We start from the raw sequence: 25571 nt of genomic DNA, 5'->3' as shown, positions 1-25571 counted from the left end.
AGATACTAACAGGGCTTCCCTGGTAGCGCAGTGGTTGAGAGTCCGCCTGCTGATGCAGCGGACACGGGTTTATGCCCCGGTCCGGGAAGATCCCACATGCCGCGGAGCGGCTGGGCCCGTGAGCCATGGCCGCTGAGCCTGCGCGTCCGGAGCCTGTGCTCCGCAACGGGAGAGGCCACAACAGTGAGAGGCCCGTGTACCGCCAAAAAAAAAAAAAAAGATACTAACAGTTTTTGAAAAGGGCTATGAACCTATCGTGATGTGGAGGACTCCTTCAAGAAGGTGACGCCCCCGGGACTTCCCTGCTGGTCCAGTGGATAAGACTCTCCATTCCCAATGCAGGGAGCCCAGGTCTGATCCCTGGTCAGGGAACTAGATCCCACATGCCGCAATGAACATCCTGTGTGCCTCAACTAAGACCCAGCGCAGCTAAATAAATAAATATTAAAAAAAAAAAAAAAAAAAAGGTGATGCCTGACTTGAAGGAAGGGGTAGGGGGCAGAGAGAGAGGGAAGAGCCCATGCAAGGGTTCAGAAGAGGGGAAGAGCCCAGCCTGCAAGAACAACTGGAAGGAGGCCGCATGCCTGAGGCCCAGGGGAAAACAGAAGGGGATGCTGGCTGGCCTGGCAGAGGCCAGACCAAGCAGGGCCTGTGGGTTGCAGTGAAGGGATTTGGATTTTCAATGGGCTACGAGGCCCTTAAGTGATCTGCCTCCCCAACTCCCTCCCAAGCCCTCAGCAGCTGACTTCTGCTGCTACACTCCCCTTACTCAAGCTCCACCAGTCCCCCTGACCCCCTGTTGTTCTTGGAACCCTCCAGGACCTTCTCCTGCCACAGCCTTTGGATTCTCTGTTCCTTCTGCCCAAGTTTCATCCACATATCCACATGGCTCACACCTTCACACCCTGCAAGTCGTGTTCAGAGACCTCCTTCTCACCCTACCTTAAATTGTACCCCTCCAACTTAATCCCTCTCCAGACCATCCATCACCAACTACCGTATATATATTTCACTTTTTTTTTTTTTTTTTGGCGGTACACAGGCCTCTCACTGTTGTGGCCTCTCCCGTTGCGGAGCACAGGCCCCGGACACGCAGGCTCAGCGGCCATGGCTCACGGGCCCAGCCACTCCGCGGCATGTGGGATCTTCACGGACCGGGGCACAAACCCGTGTCCCCGGCATCGGCAGGCAGACTCTCAACCACTGCGCCACCAGGGAAGCCCTATATTTCACTTTTTTAAAAGTTGTTGCCTCTCGCCCACAAAAATAGAAACTCTGTGAGGACAGCTCTAGAACATTTGCTGTTTTTCTGAAAATTAGAATACCTAGCTCAAAGTAGGTGCTCAATTAATACGCGTTGAATCAATGACTGAAAACAAAGAAACAGACACCAATGAAGTGTGTTATGAGGGAGAAACTATCTACTTTAGATTTTAAAGCTATATTTTGAAACCTCACTTCCTCAGCTTATGATTACCTATACCCCTGAGGATTTCACGTAAAGAGGTAGGCTACAGGCCCCACTGGCTTCCAGCTTCTACCTCAGCCACTGCTAATTCAACATCCATATTACTACCGTGGCAACCTTTCAGAGCCCACCCTCTGGACAAAGTACAAACCTCTCTTCAGGATGACTTCCCTCCTGGTGCATGGAGAGTTCCACCTCCTGCCCTCCAGCACTCCCCTTCCAGGACTGCAGCGAAGTTCCAGGCTCCCCCACCCCCTAGATACACCCCGCACCCGCACCCGCACCCGCACCCGCACCCGCTGCAGAGGCTGCTCCCATACCACACCAGCTAACTCCTCCTTCGTGGCTTAACAAAAGCTCCAACTCTCCCCTTCACCGCCTCCAGGAAGCCTTCCTTGCCTGACCACTGCTTCCCCACCCTGAGCTCTGACTTTACTCTCCCTCAAGTTGCTGAGATCGCTGATTTTTTGGGCTCACACTCCCACCCATCCAAGGCCTCACAGGTCTTGCTAGGAAGTTTCGATTTTCTTCTAAGCACCATGGGAGGCTTCTAAAGGCTACATAACTGCCCACTTACTTGGGTAACACCCCCCCATCAGCCCTGTCTAGATACTTTAAGAAAAAGACATACAAAATTCTTCTTCCTACCCACACTCAACTGATAACCTCCTATGTTCTCTTTTACGTCACAGAAATGACAGGAAAGAACTCCCTACCTTATCTTCCCACAATTCCACATCCCTACCTGCAACTGATCCACGTGCTCCTCCCCTCATTACAAGAGAATAAAGTCTCTGATTCAACCCAGAACTGACCCATCCACCTGGGCTGTGATCCCATGGCCTTTTCCCATCACAAGGTATTATCCTCGTGATTATCCATTTTCTCACATGTGATCAATTACCTTTCACTCCTGGATCATTTCCAGTGGCAGACAAATGTGCCCTAATACTATCCAAAATAAATAACATGAAACGAAATGAAACAAAACACACCTTCCCTTTATTGCCTTTATCTATGCCCCCGTCCTGCTTTTAACTCATTTCTCCATTCTCTTTAAAGCAAAACCCTCTCAAGACCTGCCCCCACTTGCCCTCTCCACTTCTCCAGCTCTGGTCATATAGCTCCCCTCCAACCAGGCATCTGCCTCCCTGACTCTCCCGATTAAGGTCACTAACGACCTCCACACTGCCACAGCCAGAGATCAATTCCCTGGCTTGGCTTTACTCTACTTCACAGCAGCATGGGACATGGGCCATCACTCCTCACTTACTGTGTTTCTTCTCTGGAATCCTACACCACCACACTCACCTGGTTTCCCTCCCCCCTCACTGGTGATTCCTCACCTCTCCTGCTGATTCCCCCTCACCCACGCACCCCCTTAATGAGGGCTCAGCCACTGGCTCCCTTCTTTTCTTTACTGACACTCACACCTGAGAGGAACTCACCTGTCCCCCAGCTTTCCATGCCCTCTGTACAGTGATGACACAGACTCACCCAGTGGCTCCAACCCAGGCTGCTCCACCAGCTCCAGGCTCTATATTCAACTGCTGCACGAGGATACACAGTGTGGCCAAAAACAGAGCTCCTGACCCTGAGACTCCTCATTTTCCACCATTCCTCAGCTCATTAGATGGTACCACTCAGCTGCTCAAGCCTCAGATTCCAATCCTTACTTCTCGCCCTCATCCACATTCAATTCTTCACTAAATCATCAACTCCAGGGTGTAGAGAAAAAGAAACCCTCGTACACTGTGGGTGGGAATGTAAATTGATACAGCCACTATGGAGAACAGAATGGAGGTTCCTTAAAAACTAAAAATAGAACTACCATACGACCCAGCAATCCCACTCCTATGCATATACCCGGAGAAAACCATAATTCCAAGAGATACATGCACCCCAATGTTCACTGCAGCACTATTTACAATAGCCAAGACATGGAAGCAACCTAAACGTCCATCAACACATGAATGGATGAAGAAGATGTGGTACATATATACTATGGAATAATATTAGCCATAAAAAGGAACGAAACTGGGTCATTTGCAGAGAGATGGATGGACCCAGAGTCTGTCATACGGAGCAAAGTAAGTCAGAAAGAGGAAAACAAATATCGTATATTAACGCATATGTGCGGAATCTAGAAAAATGGTACAGATGATCTTATTTGCAAAGCAGAAACAGAGACACAGACATAGAGAACAAACGTATGGATACCAAGGGGAAAAGGGAGGGGGGTGGGATGAATTGGGAGACTGGGATTGACATATATACACTACTATGTATAAAACAGGTAACTAATAAGAACCTACTGTAGAGCACAGAGAACTCCACTTAGTGCTCTGTGGTGACTTAAATAGGAAGGAAATGCAAAAAAGAGGGGACATATATACGTATGGCTGATTCACTTTGCTGTACAGCAGAAACTGACACAACAATGTAAAGCAACTACACTCCAAAAAAAAAAAAAAACAACTCCACCTCCAAAATACATCCTTAAGAGGACAGCCTTTCTGCCTTGCCAGCGCCATCAGCGGGCTCTAGCCACTATCACCTCTCACCTAGTTGACTGGTCCCTATACCCTCTCTCCAATCCATCCACCATCCAACAGCCAGTGGTCTTTACACATCACAAATGAGATCAGGCCACTCCCTGCTGAAGCTGCTACCCCCCAGTAGGCTCTCATTACACTTCGGATAAACCCAAATTCCTGACCTTGGCCTCTGTTATCTGATCTTTGTTAGCCTCATCTCCCTCAACTCTGCTCCATGCCCACCTCAGAGGCCGCATACTTGCTTTTTCCTTCTGCCTGTAACACTCTTTCGCCTTCTTCCACATGATCCAGTGGCCACTTGCTTCTCACCATTCCCATCTCAGTTCAAATGTTAAAGCTCAGATAAGCCGTCCCCGATCATGTTAGCTTGAACCCCCTCCTCCTCCACCGCCAACTCATTAGCCTACTTTACTGACTTTACAGCACGCAATGTCCTTCAAAAATGTTTGTGTATTTATTGTGTCTCACTTCACTAAAAGGCAGGGGCTCTTTCTAACTTGTGTCACTCTATCCCAACACCCACAAGAGAACCTGGCACTTAGTGGGTAACTCCATCAACACTTGCTAACCAACTGCCGGACAGGACTGTGCCTTCTTGTTTGCAGTTATACCCTTGGACTCTAACCCCACAAGAGGCACAGAGAATGTGCCTGTCAAATGTCTGTGGGATAAAAGCAAATGAACAAAGGCAAAACAGCCAGAGGATTCTCAAGGCAGGAATCATGGCTGGACAAGATATCCTGAGGCCTGCTGAAGGACAGAGTCTGGACCTTGACAGAAAGTGAAACGACCAGGCTGCAAATATACAGTAAGTGCCCAAGGTAGTTACATGGGTGTCCCTGATCAGGTATGAATTGCCCTAAGTCCAAATCCTGTAACTGAAGACTCGAAACTGGCCTAGAGTGGGATTACAGAGAATGATGGCTACATGCTACCATTAGTAGGGAAAAAATTAGTGAAATTATTAGCAGAATCTTTCCAATGAATACGTATTAAGTTCAATAACAATTTTTTTCCATTGAAACATATGTGTCTATATAGTTTCCAAAGAGAACAAGGTCAGTTAAATGGAGAACCGCTTCTAATTTAAACGGAAATTTCCTAGAATTGAAAGGCAATTTTTAAAATTCCCTCATCAGGCAGAAAACCCCGTGACTACCACCACACATACATAAAATCATAAAATAGTAGCCTCAGTTATTTCTGACCCATTTCCCAACTTAGTGAGGATGACTTTATTCTGGTGGCTGCAATTTACCTTTCTTGCCCAGAAAAAGAGCTTTGTAAAACATTCTATGAAACACAAACTACAGGCTTCCAGAAGAGGAGCAAGTGCAACTCTGTACAAGCAGCGGAAAGTCAATCCCCACACTGGGCTTCCCTCTGCAAGTCAAGAGACTGACTAAAGGAGGAAACAAGCAATGTCAACCCCCCCCTTCTCATTTTCACTAGAGTCTGTGAAAGCTGGGAGCTTGGGTTCGTTTGCTATGCTCTGATATCCTGAGCACACTGAGGTGTCCTCTCACTGCCTACAAATTGCCTGCAAAAGGAAAACTAGCATTTCACTTCCTGCTGCTCCCGAGAGTCCTGGCAAACCACTTGATTAGAGGCATGCTCGTGTCACTGCATTTTCATGATTGACAAAAATAATAAAATTAGCAAGTAACGTTTATTGAACAGTTGCTCTGCCAGACATTAAACAAAAGGCTGAAACCGTATTATACCATTTCATCCTCCCAGTCACTATGAGGTACTACTGTACTACAATTCCCATTGCACAGGTAAGTCAACTGAGGCTTGGCAAAGCTATGTAAATCTTTCTCAAGTTACTCACCTACTGGAGCTGAGATCTGAACCCAGGTTTGTTTAATTCCAGAACTGGAGTGCTCAGTATAGCCTGTATTTAAAGTTATCTTTTGCAAACTTACAAAATGGAACCCCGTTTTCTGCATAACACCTACTAGGGTTACAAAACAGACACTTAGGGAAGCTGATTTAAAGCAGTGATTATCAAACACCAAAATACACACTGAGCTCCAAAAAGTCCACAAGGAAATGTGAAAAATGAGGACAATGCAATGAGGCCTTTCCAAACTTAAACTTTCTTCAAATTTAAAGGATTGTTCTTTATTCTAAAGCAATGGCCCTCACACTTTTATGATGATAAGAATTATATGTTGTAATGTCTAATTATATACATTATAAAACGCTAGCAACCCTTTGTTTTGTCCCCAATTTATTTCAGAAACTTTCTGGTTTGAAATACAAAAGCCTGGGACCACTGGTTAAATGCAATCTTTGTTTTTGTTTTTTTTTAAACTGCCTCACTGGAGTTCAGGATTGTGGAAAACATCTGTATAATCTGGGATGGGAATATTTTCTGTTTTTAAGATTATGAGTCTAATTGATAATGAACTATTACTTTCTCCTTACCATAAGCTTACATATAAGAGAAAAAGTATTTGATGTTAGCAGGGTCTTTATCACAAAGAGGAACAAGAATACTTCATCCAGTTTTATGTTATAAATGCCTGAAATGCAAAAATCATTCTTCTCCTTCTTCTGCTCATTTATAATAATCCCTGCTGTACAAGATGAATATAAATGTAATCTTCTGCCTTCCTCTCAAAAGTACAGTAACTCCAACTGTTAAGTCTACTAACAGGCTTCTGTTTCTTCTTAGAACTTCAATGAAAAAATACTTTAATAATCAGAGGAGCACATTTATTAAAAATACTGCCATAAACTTTGAATATCAATGTGATTAAAAGCAATCTTGCACTGAAATGCTATTTAAACAGTGGAATTTCACTTCTTTTTTTTAAAGGATTTTTTTTTTAATGGTACAAATCCCAGATGATTGTGTTTGCTATCCGCTGCAACTTTAGCTTTCATTTAAATCTTTTTTTTAAAAGCCAATTACTGCTAATGCAAACTGTGCATACTTCCCCTCCTCCTCAAAAAAAGAGATTTTATGAAAGAACTGCTAAATACAGCATATAGACTGCTGTAAGGCACACCAAAGAAAGGGTTCTTCATCTCTTTACTTAAAAAAAAAAAAAAAAATTTTTTTTAAAAATTTTTTTTTAAAGTCAGTATTTCTAGCCAAAGAGAAGGAAAACAAAGGTCACAGCAACCTGTTCTGGCTCATGAAAAGCAGGTGCACATTCTGGAATGAGCTCAGCACAGCAGAGGGTAAAGCATGTGAGCTGTGGAGTTAGGCAGATATGGGTTCCAGGGTCTCTTACATGCTTTGTGTTCTTGGTGAGGTAATCTCACTTCTCTGGGCCTCTGTTTCCTCATCTGTAAAATGGGGATAATGGTAATACCTAGATCATACGACAGCTGTGAATACATAAGGTAAAACCTATGCTGACACAGAGTAAAAGTTCTCACTGAACTTGAGCTCTCCACATACATGTAGGAATATCGTGAGATGTGGCCAGGAGGAAGCAGGATGTTGTTATAAGGGAAAAATCAGACCGCGTAACATGTAGGTCATGCTCAATAACGAGGCATAAATTCCCCATGCTTCCCTCCTGAGATCAGAGTTCGTAAGAACCAATCAAAACTGTAAATGGAGTACGTTCAGCTTGGAAGCCCCTTGCTACTACAGGAAACGTGCATGGTTTCCTTTACTGAGAAGCCTTGTGGGTTGAAGAATTCAGCATGGACTGTGCCAGGTGTGACACTTCCCAGCAAGCACAAAATCAAAGATGAGAGATCAAAGGATTCAGTATGCCCTCTTTATAAATCAAAATGTAGATGTGTTTCCTGGTGAATCCGCCTTGTAAGTCAAGTTCCAAGGCCTCCAACAGGGCTTCAGCTTCTGTAATCCAGCTCAAGGGCAGAAATTCTCAAGAATCTGTGTCAGGTACCCTTTTGAAGAAAATCCCATGAAAGTTCTAGATTCCTTCTCCTGAGGATTTACACACTATACAGGAGCTTAAGAGAAGCCAAGCCCCATCCTCACAGTCAAAGGCTCTGGGAAGCTGGGACAGTAACAGCTCTGTTGATGTTCTATATTTGCATTGCCCAGAAACAGGTATATGCCCTAGAAAAGTGGCAGGGAATGAAACAAGTGACAAAAATAGGAACCTTCTTACACAAAACCTAATACTCTCACATGTATCTCCTTCTAGCTCAACATTATTTCTTCAATGTTGAATTAACTTTGGGTTTAATAGTGGTTTTTACTATTTTGAAGATTCTCCCCCTCAAAACAGAAAGTTCGAGTAGTAGAATCACATTCTGCAGAAAGAATGGCCCTTCATTAACCAAGAAACCCATTAAAACAGGGATGGCAAACTTTTTCTGTAGAGTCAGATGGTGAATTTAGGCCTTGGTGGTATGTATGGTCTCAGTCGCACCTAACTCAGCTCCACGGTTCACTGCATGGAGAAAGCAGCCACAGACAGTCAGTAGATGAAGGGCTGTGGCTACGTTCCAATGAAACTTTACTCATGGACTCTGACAGCTGAATTTTACATATTTTCCCACAGGTCATGAACTAATTGTCTTCTTTCGAAAGTTTTTATTTCAACCATTCAACAATGTAAAAAGCATTCTCAGCTAGAGTGCAGCTTGCGGTAAAATAGCTAAGGAGCCACACTCAGGGGAAAGAATCGTTCCTTAGGAGTGTCTCTCTAGGTCTACCGGAGCTCTCACTCCTGGGTTAGCGCCGACTTTACAGGTAGAAAGTTACAAACAGGAACTGTCAGCAAGGACACTGACTACTGCAGCCCTAACACTCATCCAGGGAGTGTCAAGTGTGGGTGATCTGCAACCAAATCATCCGAATGCTCTCCTTAAATGTATGCTAATGCGATTCTGATGCAGTCAACTTGGATCGCACTGACTCCTGTCTGAGGCTTAGTTTCAGTCTCTACTCGAGATGTCGGCCGACTGCAAGCCCTGCCACCTGCAGAACCCTTACACACGCATGGAGGGGATCACAAATGGCAGCCGGGCTTGCCTCAAGAGAAGGCGCAGAGTACAGGAAGGCTCCATTTTGCAGGAGACAAGCTTAAGTCCATGCAAGCATAAAAAAGAAAACCAAAAGAAAAATGATGTCTGGGACATGTGGGGAGTTCAGCAGAGATGAAACAAGATTGGGCAGGGACTCATTAGCTGTTTAAGCTGTAGGAAAGATATAAGGAGGCTCATTAAAATCCTGTCTCTAATTTTGTACATTTCAAATTGTCCAAAGGAAAAGTTGGGGGGAAAAACATAAGGGAAACCCTAGAGAAAAACAGAAGAGCTCTTTACTTCAGAGAGAAAGTTTTATGTCTATAACATAGTTACTTTAATAGTCTTTGGCACCAATACCTAATTTGTTTTCAGTTAACTCACTATGAACATTTTTTTTTTCCCTAGGAAAGAAAAAGGTGGTATTGTTATGTTGACTCAGTCCGTGTTGACTGAGGCTACCCATCTTCCTAGTCTGTCTTTTTTTTTTTTTTTTTTTTTAACCAGCTGCCTGTAGATGCCAACCAACCTCTCTTCCATCTTGCCCTAGGCTCAACTGTGTCCCTGTTATTTTGACAGGGAGGTCAACTGTCATCAAGTGTGGATATCCTCTAGGTTGCCATCCTACTCCCTTGCCTAAGTATCAGAGATAAGAGAGGTGGTGTCCCGTCTGCACTCTTTCTGGAAAGTGTAAATGGAGTGCTAAACTCAGGACAGAGACACAGGAAATGCTGAAAGACAGTCCCTGGCCTCCCCTGGGGCCAGAAAGTGCATCTCGCCACAGAACAGGTACCTTTTTTTTGAGTCACAACACAATGGAAAATTGGTCATTTGAACTCTTCAGTCTTCCTAGTAGCCCAGTTCATTCATTTTGGGGGCAAATATTCACTGAACACAAACAATGTGCAGGAGCTCAATATATCTTGGTCAATAAGAAGCCTGTCCTATGGGAGCTTGCACTCTAATAAAAGAGCCATCACATAACACACACTTTCAAATGGTGATAGAGTGTTTGGAGGAAGGAAAAGTACTGGGTTCGTTGATGTTGTATAAGAAGTGGGCGCAAGAGAAGTTAGGAATGACTTCCCAAAGAAAACGTCGTATTTTCACTGCTGACTCCCACAATAACACTTTACATTTTGTTTCAACTTGCTGTGAAGGCATTTAACGTTTTTATTTTTTGAGGCTCCCTACATTTTCAGGTACTAATATGGAAACCTTAGTCAGTTACTCATACCAATTAATTTCATCTAAACATTACTTTGTTAAATCTACAATTTCAAAAATCACCTTTAAATAAAGGTAATTTTCTTCTGAGTTTAGTCTTTGAAAAAGTTAAAAATGTATTATCAATCTTTTTCCACTAAAACCAAGTGTGCCATCAAATAATATTACAAATTACAGAATAAAACAATCAAGGCAATAAAAATGTGAGGATGCAGATAAATAATAGGCTGCCCTCTGAAAGATAGCTTAAATTTTATCTTAACATTTACCTACTTGAGCTAATAGGAAAACAGGGGGATGACATATTAGCTAAACCACTAATAATCTCACTTCCATCTAAATCTATAGTTCCGACCTCTCCCACAGCATTAACCCTTGGGCAGTCTCACATGAGGAAACTGGCCAAAATAAGCTACAGGAGCAAAAAGAAAAAAGGGCAGAGATCCTAGCTTAGCAGTTTTGAATTTTGGGGGTAGAGATATGTGAAGAATCCTTGAGAATCCAAGAGAAGCTGGGAACACTTGCCCTGAAAGTGGACATACATACTATTTTGCATACAATTTCAGGGGAACTATGACCCCCTGAAGCCCATTCAAGCCCCAGGTTAAAAACCTCTGACCTTGACAAATACCAAATTAGGAGATCAGGTCTAAGATTACCAGCATTTAAAGGGGTTGAAAGGAATTAGTATGTGTAAAGTCATTTTCCATAATCTAATTTAATGTCAACCCTTGTAACAACCAAGGGAAGTAGGTGTTATCATCTCCTTTTCCAAAGGGGAAAGCTAGATTCTGAAAGGTGAAATGCAACATTAAGCAACTTAATCTTACACCCAGGTTTCCAACTCTTAGATGCACCAACTGTGAACTGGAGAATTCAAAACGTCTGGCCAATATTCCTCAATATCCTCCAAGATGAGGAGTTTCTGACTGAGTGCTTCAATTTTATCAATTTTTATCAATTTATCTACATATTTCTTTCCAATTTAACTTTGTTGACAAGAGGAATTAGTATAAATTTAATTCCAAAACACGTTTTCTTGGTAGTAGATAATCTCAACCAAAGACAAAGGATAACTGTCTAATAATTTGATAATTTAAAAATGTATCTTCATTTCTTAAACAGCCTGACATGAACTATTTGTTAGAAAAACAAAGGCCCACTGTGTTAGGTGCTGAACATCCTTATGCTTGGATTTTTAAACTGTCCCAGAAAATCCACAAAGTCACAAATGAATCAAGAACTGACTGAGTTAAAAACTTCAGTCTCTACTCAAAACAGGCAGGCAGAGTTTCAGCCATCCTGGCTGCTTCAGCATCCTCTGAATGGTTAGAGCAGCTTACACAAAAATGGCACCTCTAACAGTCACAAATAATTTGATAGGTCAGAAGCACACACAACCAAATAATCTATGATCCCTTTGTGCCTGAATAAAGTAATTAAGAGGTCCTAGATCTTCTTGGTAAAATCCACTCATGACTATGTCCCAACTGAAAATAATAAATACAGCAAAAAGTGGGTCCAGGCAACTAAATTTGGTTGGGTCTCAATCCAGACCAAGTTGCCCAGTGAAACGCTAATACACTTACTCATCCTCTATAGGGGAATTACCAATAATTAGCACCCTGTATTCACACAGATTTAGAAACCCTTTATGGGAAATGCATCCACACCCAGAGAAAGAAACTAAGAACAGGAGCGGGTCAGGTCCTCTAAAGCTCTACTCCAACTGCTTCCTATGAGTTACCACCTAGTGATTTTAATTTTTTTAAGCCCAGGCGGGCTGCCAATTCAACAGTAAAACCGGACTAACAACTGATTTTTCCTATTGCAACATTGCCAGCAAGTCCTGTGCTTTCCCTCTCTTTCCTTTGGTCTCAAACAGCAATTCTCATTCTCAGAAATCAACTAATTTGCTCTCTAATCTGTTCCAACTGGAAGCTCTCAGAGAGCTGCCACTGGTATTACTCTTTCTCCTAGCGCCAAGAGGCCAACAAATGGCCAGTTCAAAGAAACCAAAACAGTGAACGTGGTGGAGGTAACACAGGCACTAAAAACAAGAAGTAACTGCGGAGACAGAATAACAATGGGCCAACTCTGGACCTTAAAATATTCCACTTGCCAAAGTTGTACCTATTCTTGGGCCCCTGACAATAACTATACCAAAATACATGGTCACGCTGAGAATTAAAATTGCACTGGGAATATAAACTCGGTATTTTGGATACCAAAACTCACTCAAGTCCTTGTCCGCACTGCTACTGAAGGAATCGCTTGAACTGAACCTAAAATTGACTGGGCTTCAGAAGTCCTTTCTGACCACCGTGTGCCAGGGCCTAGCAGAGGCATTAGCCAGCAAAGGTGACTATTCACAGAAAAAGAAAATCTGAAGTAAAGGTGTGACAGTTCCTAGATACCTGACCTTTCATTTGGAGGCACACTTTTAACTACAGTTATTTCCCTAGAGTACCCCTCTACCAGTTTTATTAAAAACTGACCAATAACTAGACTCTGCTTTCACTAGCTAAGAGCACTAAAGGCTTGTTTCACCATATAAAATTCTTCACCCCCACCGCCTTGCTGATTTTGGCAGCTCAAAAAAAAAAAAAAAGTAAAAGAAAAAGAAAACCCGACCAAGAGCTCCTCAGTTGTGATGATCCTTTTGATAAAACCCTAACTTAAATCCCATAGAAATAGGCTGCACAGGTGAAGTGTCACCTTTTTTAAAGTTCAAAATTCATTTCGATTGCCGGCAATAAATTTCAGGTGGCAAGGTTTCCTTTTCAGAGCCCCCTAAAACATTCGTGGAAAAGCTTTCGGAAGCTGAGAATTCCGCCACTCCTCTTGTTTCTCCATAAGGGGGTCAGACCCGAAGGGATCTGGGTTAAAATCACTGCTGCTCCCCAGCGCTCATCACCGAGCGCCGCTCAAACTGCACCCAGCCAGGCCTGCACTGAAGGGTTCCTGACGCTCCCTGTTACAGGAAGCCCCCCGGAAACGGGATTTTCCAAACGCGCAGTCCTCCCCCTTCTTCCTCAGACAGCATCCTCGAGTGCGGGGGCGGAGCGGGTCAGGTGGGCTCGAGCTCCCTCCCTGGTTAGCCGGCCGGGGTACTTCCCCTAGCCTTGCACAAACTCCTTCGGGGGGCTGGACTCACCTTCGCGACAGAGCCCCATGACTTCGCGGTTTTTCCCAAACTCCTTGAAACTTTCGTCCAATTCCGTCCCTAGGAGATACACACACACAGGAGGAGGGGAGAGGCAGGTCAGTGGCCGGGAGTGTGACGCACGCTCACGCACGCACGGAGTAGGTGCGGGCACCTCCGCGTTCCCCAACCGAGCGATAGCATCTCTGACCCCCGAGGGGGGCGGGTCACGGGACGGGGGAGGGGAGAAGGGTCACACGACGGGGGAGCGGGGGTGGGGGGGCGGAGCGGGGGGGGAAGAGGAAGGCGTGGACACTCACCGTCTTTCCCAGGAAGTTTGGAAGCCTCGACCCACAGATTCCACGACTGTCCCAGCATCGCTTCGGGACTGGGCAGGGGCCGGCGCTCCCCGACGGTCGCCATTGCGGTGGCGGCCGAGGTGGAGGCGGCCCCGGGGCCGCCGTCCTCCGGCCGTAGGCGCCGCGGCGGCGGCGGCGGCTGCCGCTGGGGCTGCGGAGTCTGCTGTTGCTGCTGCTGCTGCTGCCGGGCAGCCGCGGCCGCTGCTCCGCCCGCCGCCGCCGCCGCTCGGCGCGGCTCCCCCCTGACGTCATCTGCGGCCCGCTCCGACATTCTTTCCGCTCCTACAATGTAACAAAAAAAAGGGGGGAAAGAGTCGCGCGGGGGCCGCTTTTAAGGAGGCGCCGGGGAGTTCCGGCGGCGTGCGCGGCCCGCGGGCCGGGTGGGGCGCGCTGACAGCGCCCCCAGCCGCCCAGCCCCCCAGCTCGTCCCCTCCCGGGCCACCCCCCGCCCCAGGCGCAAAGTCCGCTGCGCGGGCTCGCTTTCGCTTTCGACTCCGGCGCCCCTCGGGGGAGGGGACAAGCGCCGGCCACCCGCCACCGCGGCGGAGGATCCCCAGCCTGCCTCCGCCGCGGAGAGCCGGCGCGGAGGCCGGCGCCCCGAGCTGCCTCCGCCCCAGCCCCGCGCCCCGCCGCGGCGGGGAGGCCCAAGACGCACCCCCGGCCCTCGGGCTGCCCACCCTGAGGCCGCTCGCATCCCCGGGCCGGACCCAGCGGCCCCGCTCCTCCCTTCCGTCCGCGCGTCCGTCCGAGCGGCGGCGCCCGGCCGGCTCCCTTAAGCGGAGGCGCCTCCCGCCGCCTCCTCCCCCTCGCCGGTCCCACCCTCTCAGCTCGCTCCGGCGAAGTTTGCGCGTCAAGCCCCCGGAGTGGAGCCAGGGCGAAGTCGGAAACGCAGCCACCTATGGAGAAGCCGGCCGGCTGGCCCCGGAGCACCAGCGGGCGGCGTCGCCGTAGGGCCTTCCCGCCCGGGGTCCAACCTGGGGCGCAGGGGCCGGTTCAGCGAGCACTTGGATCTCCGCTCGCGGGCGGCCGCACGGCTGTCAAAAGCATGAATGGGAAACCGCCGCCGAGCGGAAGCCTGGCGTGGAGGAAACCACTGGCAGGCGAGGAAATGCGGCCCAGGTGCAGTCCCAGGTGTCGGCCCTAAGCCCACCACGGGAGGTCACAGCGTGCTCCCGGGGTATTTGAGCTCGTCCAGCAAAGAGGAGACCATGAAATCAGTGTAAAATGGAGTGGAGAAGAGAGAGACCGAGGCGAATCCATTTACCTGTTTTGGAGACACTACCCCAAATTTTTTTATTTCTCTTTCCAATGCTCCTGGAAGTGATTCATTCGCCCCGCACCCCCCCCCCAAATCTAGTTTAGTTTTAATTCAAGCCGTTGGTCTCCCTCTTTATGATTGTCTTTGCCTGGGCAGGGAGGGAACCTAAGGTTTAGGTGTAGGTACAGCATTTCTAGAAAATACTGTTTTCTGTTAGATATTGTTCACTAAATTAAGCATTGGCCCACACAACTTAGCACCCCTCCCCAATACACAGACTGCGCGCAAAGCTTTTGCTCAAGTGATGGGTAAAGATGATAAAATGAAGGGCTACTTAATGAACTAAAGCACCTGAAATATTTGAAACAGTAGCAGACCACATCAAGCACTTTCGATTAAGTGTTCTTATCATTACTCTTCCGTCAGACTGATGTGAAAATCTGCAGCCTGAGACATGAAACAATAATCATCATGTTTCACATAGCAGTAATATCAGCACTCCTGAGGCACGTGTGTCATAGCTGCTTGCCTAGAGGTGCTTTCTTTAGGTGGGGAAAAAGCGGGCTTATTCAGGTTTTTTATCTAGAACATCTGGCGTCATAGAGGTGGCCAACTTCTCTGCTAAAGAAACAAAGTCCAACTCTCGGAAACATAAAAATGTTTAAAAAGAAGAGTAAAAATAAGGAAATGTTTTTGCAACCTAAACTCAATGCAGGGCTCCTGTAGAAAATGCTTGTTCAAAATTTAAAGGCTTTAGTGAAAAAAATTAAAAATAAAATATATATACACACATATATATGAATTTATTTTTTAAATGTTTAGAAATAAGTGCGTACATTTTTTCCTGGATTGCATGCAAACAAAAGTTCCCCAAAACTATGGATGCTTCCTGTCCTTATCTAAGAAGCAGAAAAAACAGAATAAACAAAAATGATAGAAATGATTGGTAGGATTAAAAACCGTATTTCTAAAGCTTTAACTTCCTACATAAGAGCATCAATGAGAAAAAAAATGCATAGGTAAAACATAATTCCCTTAGTAATAAGGTTCCTAACTCTTAACCAAGGCCCTCAATCTTGGATGTCACCAATGCAGACCTTCAATTTTTCATCCAGATCACTGAAAAATCTGTAGAATTACAGAAATACATAAAAACACCTAACTTTTTAGTTTTCCGAGATTAAAGTGCACAATTTATGAATTGTTTTGAATTTTCTAATTCTACATTTAAGGGAAACAAAAATTTGAATTTTATGGCATTTGGAGCTGCCATTAAAAAGAAAAGCTTAGGACCACCCAGCTATATAGGTAAAAAAGACAGCTTGCCTATTGAGTACAGCCCTTCTCTGATCCCTGAGAGTAGAGGGTGAGAATGAAAATAAGGGGAAGAATGGCAAACATGAGGTACAGTCCTACTTCCTCAAGACACTGCTTGATTTCCCCCTTTTTACATGTGAAAATACTTCAAGATTCACTAATATGACTTCAAGCCAATGGGGGTCAATATGGCAATTTATAATACTTCAACTTCTGTCCTTATTCTTGTTTCATACTTCCCCCCCCATTTTTTGATTGGTTTAATAAAGAAAACACGACAGGCCTTAGAATAAAAAATACCAAACATCCTCTTAGTATTATGATAGTTATTAAGAGAAATTGTTACTAATAGCAGCTATCAATTATTGGGCACCTACTAGGTGCCAAGCATTGCCGTAGGTACCTTTTTGCATTATCTCTATTAATATTCTCAATTGTGTAGGGTAGGAGTTGTATTACTATTTACAGATAAGGAAAATGAGGGAGGGCTCTGGAGCCAGTCCCTGTGAATTTTTTCTGGGTTCATATACTGGGTCTTTCACTTACAAACTGTGTAACGTAAGCAAGTTACCTAATTTACTTGGACCTCAGTTTCCTAATCTGTAAAACAGAGATAAAGCCAGGTTTCTGAGGATTGCATAAAAAGATCCATGGAAAGTACAAAATAACACAAAACGAACACTATAAACAAGTATCTTATATCACACGGAGCAATTCAGATCTATTCTCATCTAAGAAATGTGTCACCAAGTTGAAGAAGATGTGAGCACCAAGAGAATGACAGGCAATTCCTGGCCATCTCCCTACCAGTTCTCTTCTGCTGCAGCCAATGTATTTTACTACATTCTCTTCACCCATGAGAAAGTCCTAACCCCTTCCAGAACATGCAGTTTCTGATATCCATAGTTGGTTTGGGTTTCTCAACCGTTTGAATGAGTCACCAACAAAAGCCAAAACTGCTAGCTGAGAAAGTACAGTTGTCTGATACTCAAATCTGGGCAACATTTAAAAAGTGTTCTTATACAAAGGGCACTCTCTATAAACAAGAGTACGACAGAAACTCAAACACTTGGTTTTATAATAAAGAACCTGATGACTTCTTAACCTAAACACCCCTCCTCTGCACCCAAAAAATATTTTAAAACATGAACAATTTACATTGATTTACTATAATTATTTTCATGTAATAGCGTTCCTTGTATGCTATCAATCAGTTCTCCTACTGGTGTACTTCTGATGATGTCCTATAGTTCTGAAGATCTTCAGCATCTGTCTGTACAGATAAATGATATGTTTTGTAAGGTTTGAGTAATGAGGATTCAATTTATCAAACCGTTCCTGCTCGCCTACCACATACCAGGCACTCTGCTAGGCACCAGAGTAAACACAACATTGTAATTTCACTGAGGATGTGAGAAGAATGAGAAGTAGGGGAAATTTTTTAATTTAATTTTAATCAAAATGCTCTTATGGAAAAAGCTGTCACCACCAATTAGACTGTATGTGGCTTAAGAACTAGGCCGTCAGAAGTGAAACGCTGCCAAGTTCTGAGTATTTCATCCCTTCCAGGGATGTATTTAAAAGGTGGCCTTACTTCACCATCCAAATTTAGGGATGTTCCCAGTAGGTGCCAGGGTAACAAGGTCTCTCTTTACAAAAAGGATTCTTTGCACAGCAGATTCACTTGTAAAATGCTTTGTTCAAAGGCCAAAGGCATCACTAAATACAAAACAAAACAAAACAACAGCAACAACAATAACAAAATCTTTAGATTCGGTTCAATGTAAAATGGCTGAAACTGTCCAAAACTTGCCTAAGATGCAAGACCCCACACAACCAGCCTTTTTATTTGGAAAGAACCACCAGTCCCAATACAACATTTTAATAAACTTGAAAACCAGCAACTACAGTATATTTATGTGTGCAAATTACAGGGCTGATAACAGAGATTCTCCATTATCAACCCCAAAGGATTGCAGTCATTTGAGTAAAAAGAAACTTGGAACCGCTAAATTAGGAATGTGTTGCCTTGGGTTGCATTATCTCCTCCTAAAATTGGCTGTGCCTTTGTTCATATCCTCTCTCCCTCCTCCGACCACGCCTAACTCTTTCCTTCTTTCTTCTGGAGACAGAGCCAGGGCTCTCTTCTGCATAAGGGGTATGGCAGGCAAGGCCCCTCTTTAACTGTGCTCCCTCTAGTGAAATACCTTACAGCCTGTTATAAATACATCAGTATTCCAGAAGGGGGAGAAGAGGAGTGGAAGAAATTTAACTCATCAGCTGGGTGGCTAGAATTGCTGACAATCAAATGCGAAATTAGGAATAATAAGGAGAGTTGCAAAAGTGGAGACTAAAAGATGAAGGTAATTATCTTTTTAAAGGCTTAACCTGTATGCATAGTCATTCTATAAACTGTGTCATTTGCCCAAAAGTTCAAAGCTTTGAATTTTTGGTTTGTTTTCTTAATCATATGTGTGTAGCTACGTACAAATTCTCCCAAAGAATCATTCACCAGTAATAGCAAACCGCTTGAAAAGAGAGAAAATTTAACAATACACCTATAAAAAGGTATTAACATGTAACTTTAAACTGAATAAAGGCCCAAATGTTTCTAGGAATTTAATACTGGCCTGTAATTTTGAACGATTGACAAATTTCATTTAAAGTCTTCATTTAAAGCCTTCAGGTTAAAGAGTTTTTTTAAAAAAGAGAGAGAAAGGATTAAGTTATAGGAAAGGAATGGAAAAAATAGCTAAATGGACTAACATTTAGCTATAAAAAGCGGCTGACTGTATAGTCATAGTTCTAGCGCACTGCCTCAGATGCACTAAAATGCAAAGATTAAACACACTGTTAAAAATAATTCCCTATGTCACCTTTGTACCCATCAGCTCTCACTGAAGTGATGGTAAGTATTACCATCTTATGGGCCCAGCAGTTAAGAACAGGTGTTCTAGAGCCAATATGCCCAGGCTGAATCCCAGTTCTACCACTTATTTACTGTATAACTCTGGGGAAATTTTGACTTCTCTGTGCCTGTTTCCTCATTTATAAAATGATGTGGGACTTCCCCGGTGGTGCAGTGGTTAAGAATCCGCCTGCCAATGCAGGGGACACGGGTTCGATCCCTTGTCCAGGAAGATCCTACATGCCACGGAGCAACTAAGCCTGTGTGCCACAACTACTGAGCCTGCACTCTAGAGCCCACGAGCCACAACTACAGAGCCCACGCACTGCTAGTACTGAATCCTGCGAGCTCTAGGGCCCGTGCTCCACAACAAGAGAAGCGACCGCAGTGAGAAGCCCGTGCACCGCAATGAAGAGTAGCCCCTGCTCGCCGCAACTAGAGAAAGCCCGTGCAGCAACAAAGACCCAACAAAGTCCAAATAAATAAATAAATAAATAAATAAATAAATAAATAAATATGATGTAAAATAGGAGTATCTACTTTACGAGGAATATTAAAGAAGTTAATAGTGCAAAAGTACCCTACCGTAGAGCTATCATTACTAGCACCATACCTGTCACATAAGAAGCCCCAATTCTAATCTAGCCATGATATGCTAGCAGATCATTCTTGCAGGGTAAAGCATGGCGTTAGTTTGTCAGTCCTTGCTCTAACACTTTCAGGGGCTCAGCACTGACCACTGAACTCAATAAAAACTTTTCTGCTAGGGCTTCCCTGGTGGCGCAGTGGTTGAGAGTCCACCTGCCGATGCAGGGGACGCGGGTTCGTGCCCCAGTGCGGGAAGATCCCACATGCCGCGGAGCGGCTGGTCCCGTGAGCCATGGCCGCTGGGCCTGCGCGTCCGGAGCCTGTGCTCCGCAATGGGAGAGGCCACAACAGTGAGAGGCCCGCATACCACAAAAAAAAAAAAAAAACTTTTCTGCTAGCACTCCAGGCCCTCTCCAGTTGGCCCCAGGCTCAGCTCCACCGCATCTACAGTGTTCCCTCTTGCAGGTACCCTACAGTCCAGCCCAAATGACCAATTCATAGCTTTGAATATGCTCCCCCTCCAGATCCCAGCTCTCAAGCCTTTGTTCATACAGGCCATGCCATCTGTAATACGTCCCCCCCCTTGGCTGAAATCCTACTGTTCAGTTACGTTCCCCCTCAAGTTCCATTTCCTTAACAAAATCTTTCCTGATCTTTCACACTAAGCTCATAGGAACTCATCCCCACTTCTACATCTAAATCTAAATTGGACTTCCTGGACTAGGGTTAAGAGTATATGCCCTGAAATCAAGGTGGCAATGAGATATATGCTTAGTCTCCCAAGGATTAACAGTTTGCATTCCAACATAAGGGTGTCATTTGGAACATGGAACCCACCTCCTCACAAACCATAAGATGTGCAGTGTCCAGGTCCCCAAGCTGGTCAGCAAAATGCCTTAGGGCTGAACTCTAGGACTAACAGTATAGGTGTGTTAGTACAAGAAGGAAGGAACAACACAGCTTTTTCTTCCCCCTTTCTGCAGCAAAGTTCCAGTCCTAAGTAAAGACACAGATCTAGCAAACACAATCCACCTAACTTTTCCACATTCTTTGTGTACACCCTGATCCAGGAACCCATCTGGGTTTGTACTGCTTCCGCAAAGGCAGACTGTTCCACAAAGGCTTGCAACCCCTTTCCACCTCTAAAACAAAACCTTCCACCTCTTGGTAAAGATAGATGGCATGCAGATTTTACTACATTTCACTAACATGTGAATGAATGACTATGAATGAATACAGTTCCCTATCTTCAACCCCCAACCTAAACACATATTTTCTCATACAGAGGGCGAGACCTGAACCCAAATGACTCTCCAGATTTCAGGGTCCCTAAACCTTTCTTCCCAGAAACACACAATTACTTCACTCCCCGGGCCTCTCTGATTTTAAATGGCACCACCTATGACTCACAGCAAAGTTTTGACGTTTTATTTTAACCTATTCAAACCTCTCTTTTGACATAAAATCTGCAGGACCCGGAGACCATGATCTTCTCCACTTTCTACTGCATCCTCCTCTCCACCAAACTGCTCCAAGTGAAGGAACTTCGGGAGCCGAAACGGTGAATCAAAACAAAACCACTACTGGTTTCTGGGGGAAGTGGCAGCACAGCAGCAAGCACAAGTGGATGATTAGAAGGCTGGAATCCAACTTACCAAGTATTTCTTACAAAACAGGGCCAAATAGATAAACTGGACTTCATCAAAATCATTAAACTTTTGTGCTTCAAAGGACACCCTGAAGGAAGTGAAAAGAACCCAGATAATGGAGAAAATTTTTGCAAATCCAATATCTGATAAGGGACTTGTATCTAGAATGTATAAAGAGCTCTGACAACAACAACAAAAGACGATGGGCAAAGGAGATAATACAAATGACCAACAAGCACATGAAAAGATGCTCAACATCATTTGTCATTAGAGAAATACAAATCAAAACCACAATGAGATACCACTCCACACCCACTAGGATGGCTAGTAAGGAAATAAAAACAAACAAAAACAGAAAATGACAAGTGTTGGTAAGGATGTGGAGGAATAGGAATCCTTCTACATTGTTGATGGGAATGTAAAATGGTGCAGCCCCTGTGGAAAACAGTTTGACAGTCTTTTGAAAGGTTAAACAAACAATTACAATATGATCCAGCAATTCCACTTCTAGGTATACACTCAAAGAACTGAAAGCAGGGACTCAAAGAGATACTTGTATACCAATGTTCATAATGGCATTGTTCACAAAGCCAAAGGTGGAAGCAACCCAAGTGTCCATCAACTGAAGAATGGCTAAGTAAAATGTGGTATAGCCAGCCACACAATAGAGTATTATTCACCCATTCAAAGGAATGAAGTACTGATACATGCTACAATATGGATGAACCTCAAAAACAAGCTAAGTAAAAGAAGCCAGACACAGAGGCCACATATTATATGATTTCATTTATGTGAAATATCCAAAATAGGCAAATTCACAGAAACGAAGCAGAGCAGCGGCTTCCAGGGTTTGGTGAGAGGGGAGGATGGAAAGTGACTGTTTAATGGAAACGATGCTTCCTTTGGGGGTGATAAAAATGTTTTAAACCTAGATAGAGGTGTTGTCTGCACAACATTGTCAATACACTAAAAATGATTAAAGTGGTAAATTTGTGGCATTTAAATTATATCTCAATAAAGCTATTTTTTTTTAAAGCCAACATTAAAATCTGGAAAATTTCACACAAAATTCCAGATTGACTTCTCTTGAAAAATCTTTATAATCTCACACCAGTGGCCACAAGCTCCCTCGTAACGACCATCAGTTGGAGCTGAAGCGGGTCCTGGAGCCCATTTCTGCTACAGCCTAACCATGGACCATAACAGGACACATTTTGTCTCTGCCTCAGTTAACTTCTCTGTAAAAGGAGGATCAAAACAGTATCTACCTCATCAGGTTGTTACAAGGAGTGAGTGAATTAATATGCTTAGAAGAGCGCCTGGCAAATAGTTAGGGCTCATTAAGTGTTAGCTACTTTTACATTTTATGATACCTCATTTTCTTCGTAATAGAGGTAAATGGCATTTGCTTTTCAATTTTTTTGCTCGTTTTTACAAATGAAAGTCTAGCATATAATGTAGCAATCCAAAAGAAAGAAGTAGAAAGACAGCCAAGAAGTAAGTTTTTTAAAAGTGACATGCAAAATACTATGCATAATATGTGCCTGTTTTTGTGAAAATGTAATAATGATGATGACGATAAGTCTATTCACAGACAACAGTCTAGATAGCTTTGGACTTATGGGTACTAGGGAGAGAAGGAATGTAATTATTATGCTTTTTATTAGGGTTTATATAATGTTTAAACTTTTTTCCAGTTTTACTGAAATATAATTGACACATAAGATTGTGTATGTTTACGGTATACAATGTGATGATTTGAGATACTTGAGACAGATATATAGATATGGATATATATATATCTCAAAACAATTACCACGATAAGGTTAGTTGACATATCAATCACCTCACATAGTTACCTAATTTTTTTAATAACAAACACTTATAATCAGGAACTATAATAAGCATATTCTTTAAAAGATGAAGAAACTCTAAATTAATTTTGTTTGCGACTTCCATGAGGTTATCATAAAATTCCACGAGGTGAGCAGCAATAGCACAGATTGATAAAGCCAGAGGCCGCTTGCTTTGCTTTGAATCCCAGAGGCTGCGATTCCCAAAGCACCAACCTCTCTTCAGTTTCCTTCTTACTTAGGGAGTACACACTGCTATGTTTTACAGCTGCTAACAGAAGAGAGTCTAAACTGCTCGCCTGGCAGCCAACAACTTTCACTATCTGACTCAACATCCTTTTTTTCCAGTTTTATCATCCATCACGCCCCCTTACAAAGACTCCACTCCAGCTAAACAAGACATAAAATACACATCCTCCAAATACTTTTCCACATGCCATCCTTTTTTAAAAAAAAATTGAGGTAACATTCACATAACATAGAATTCACCATTTTAAAGTATACAACTTAGTGACATTTGGTACACTACAATGTGGTGCGATCATCATCACTATTTTGTTCCAGAACATTTCATCACCCTGAAAGGAAACCCTGTACCTGTTAAGCAGTCACTCCCCATCTCCCATCCCTCCCACAGCCCCTAGAAACCACATCTGTTTTCTTTCTCAATAGATTTGCCTATTTTGGATATTTCACAATGTTGAAACCGTACAGTATGTGACCTCTTGCGTCTGGCTTCTTTCAGTTAGCCAGGTTTTCGAGGTTCACCCATGTTGGAGCATATATCTGTAATTTTTTCTACTTTATGGCTGAATAAAATTTCACTGTGTGGATATGCCAGTTTGTTTATCCATTCATCAGGTGATGGACGTTTGGGTTCTTTCCACCTTTTTGCTACTGTGACTAGTTACATGCCATTATCTTTTCTCTTCCTTCAGCTTCATGTGCTAATCAAAATCAAGCTTTCATGTGAGTTTCAAGTCAACTCTGACCTTCCCCAACTTAGCCTGGCCCAAAGTCCTCACCTTTTTCTGACTTCCTTTATCACTTCTATACCCAAGGTAGCAAACTGTCACCACGTGGCAGAATCCCACCGACTTATTTAGGTGGACTCAAACTGTCTTCTTAAATTGCTAACTTTGAAAAAAATCAAGGAAAGTCATTAAAGTTATGATTTCAGTTCCCTTAAAATTCTGAAAGGCCTGGGTTATTTCAATAACCACAGTTTAACTGCTTTCACTGCTTTTACCCTTGCCCTCTATATCCTATCTCAATATAGTGGCCAGAGTGGTTTTATTAAAACAGAAGTCAAATCAATGTATTTACTTATTACATTTGCTACATCTATTTCTTCTTATTAAAAGGTAAGTGCCACAATGGCAGGGACTTTGATTTACTAATTAATTCCCAGTGCCTGGAAGAGCACAGCATATAAGTAGGCACTCCATTAATATCTGTTGAATGGATTTTGGGACTAGGATCAGCTGGCATTGAAAAGGTAAAAGCCCTTTGAGATTAGTCATGAATTTAACAGCTTCTCATAGTTCCACCTGGTCCACTTCATTCCTCCACATGTCTGATCCCTGCAGTCTTGATTTGCGATACTTCTTTACCCCCCTTGTCACTGGCTTCCTGGTATCCTATAATACTTGACTTTTCATCGGAACAGTATTCAAAAAGGGTAAGTCATAATTATAGTCTGTGAAAATCACCTCCTATTCTCTTTTCCTCCTCAAGGATAATCCTTCTGCACGTAGCAGAAGCTCAGTAAACAGTTATGGACTAAAGAGGTCCTTTGGCATATTTCTGTCAAATGTTTCCTCTCTACCTTCACCTCCCACTCCCTCATATCCCACCACTGCCAGTTGCTGACCACCATCTAGGAAAGCCCTGCTTCTTGCTTCTCTGGCACTTTCCAGACATTCCACAGTGAATGCCATCCTTTGTGATGACTTTGATGATCACTGAAAGATACCTCTGCACTGCTGGCCTTTCAGCTTTGGGCTGGAAAATTTTAAGGGCCTATTTTGAAGGTGGAGACTTCAGAGCTGCCCAGTCCTGTTCTTCTAAACACCTTAACAAAACTGCTACATCCTTCTACAATCTCCTGTTTCTGTTTGGTCACAGTCAAAATGTTATCTTTGCAGATGCATGTTCATGTTGTCCAAAATGTTTCCATCTTTGCTACAGATGCCTAAAACCTTGACTGAGGCATTGCATTTGTTGCCTAAATATGTAAGTTGATCAATTTCAGAGGCTGAAACTCCTTTGGT

General features: G+C 43.7%; 1 protein-coding gene across 1 annotated transcript in view; it reads right to left on the bottom strand.

Moving 5' to 3' along the window:
* The window catches only part of ATXN7 (ataxin 7), a 133521-nt gene that overhangs the window by 80529 nt on the left and 27421 nt on the right, over nt 1-25571 (bottom strand). Inside the window, 2 exon segments of the mRNA XM_089919518.1 lie at nt 13379-13447; nt 13687-14007. Of these exon segments, the coding sequence (XP_089775644.1) occupies nt 13379-13447; nt 13687-13996 (379 nt within the window). The 5' untranslated portion in view covers nt 13997-14007.

This window comes from Delphinapterus leucas, chromosome 10 (assembly GCF_059928025.1).
Source record: "Delphinapterus leucas isolate spDelLeu-1000000601 "Yukka" chromosome 10, BTC_Dleu_Yukka2, whole genome shotgun sequence".
Taxonomy (NCBI): domain Eukaryota; kingdom Metazoa; phylum Chordata; class Mammalia; order Artiodactyla; family Monodontidae; genus Delphinapterus; species Delphinapterus leucas.
The sequence above is the reverse complement of the archived record's forward strand: the minus strand, read 5'-3'. Positions and strand labels throughout refer to the sequence as shown.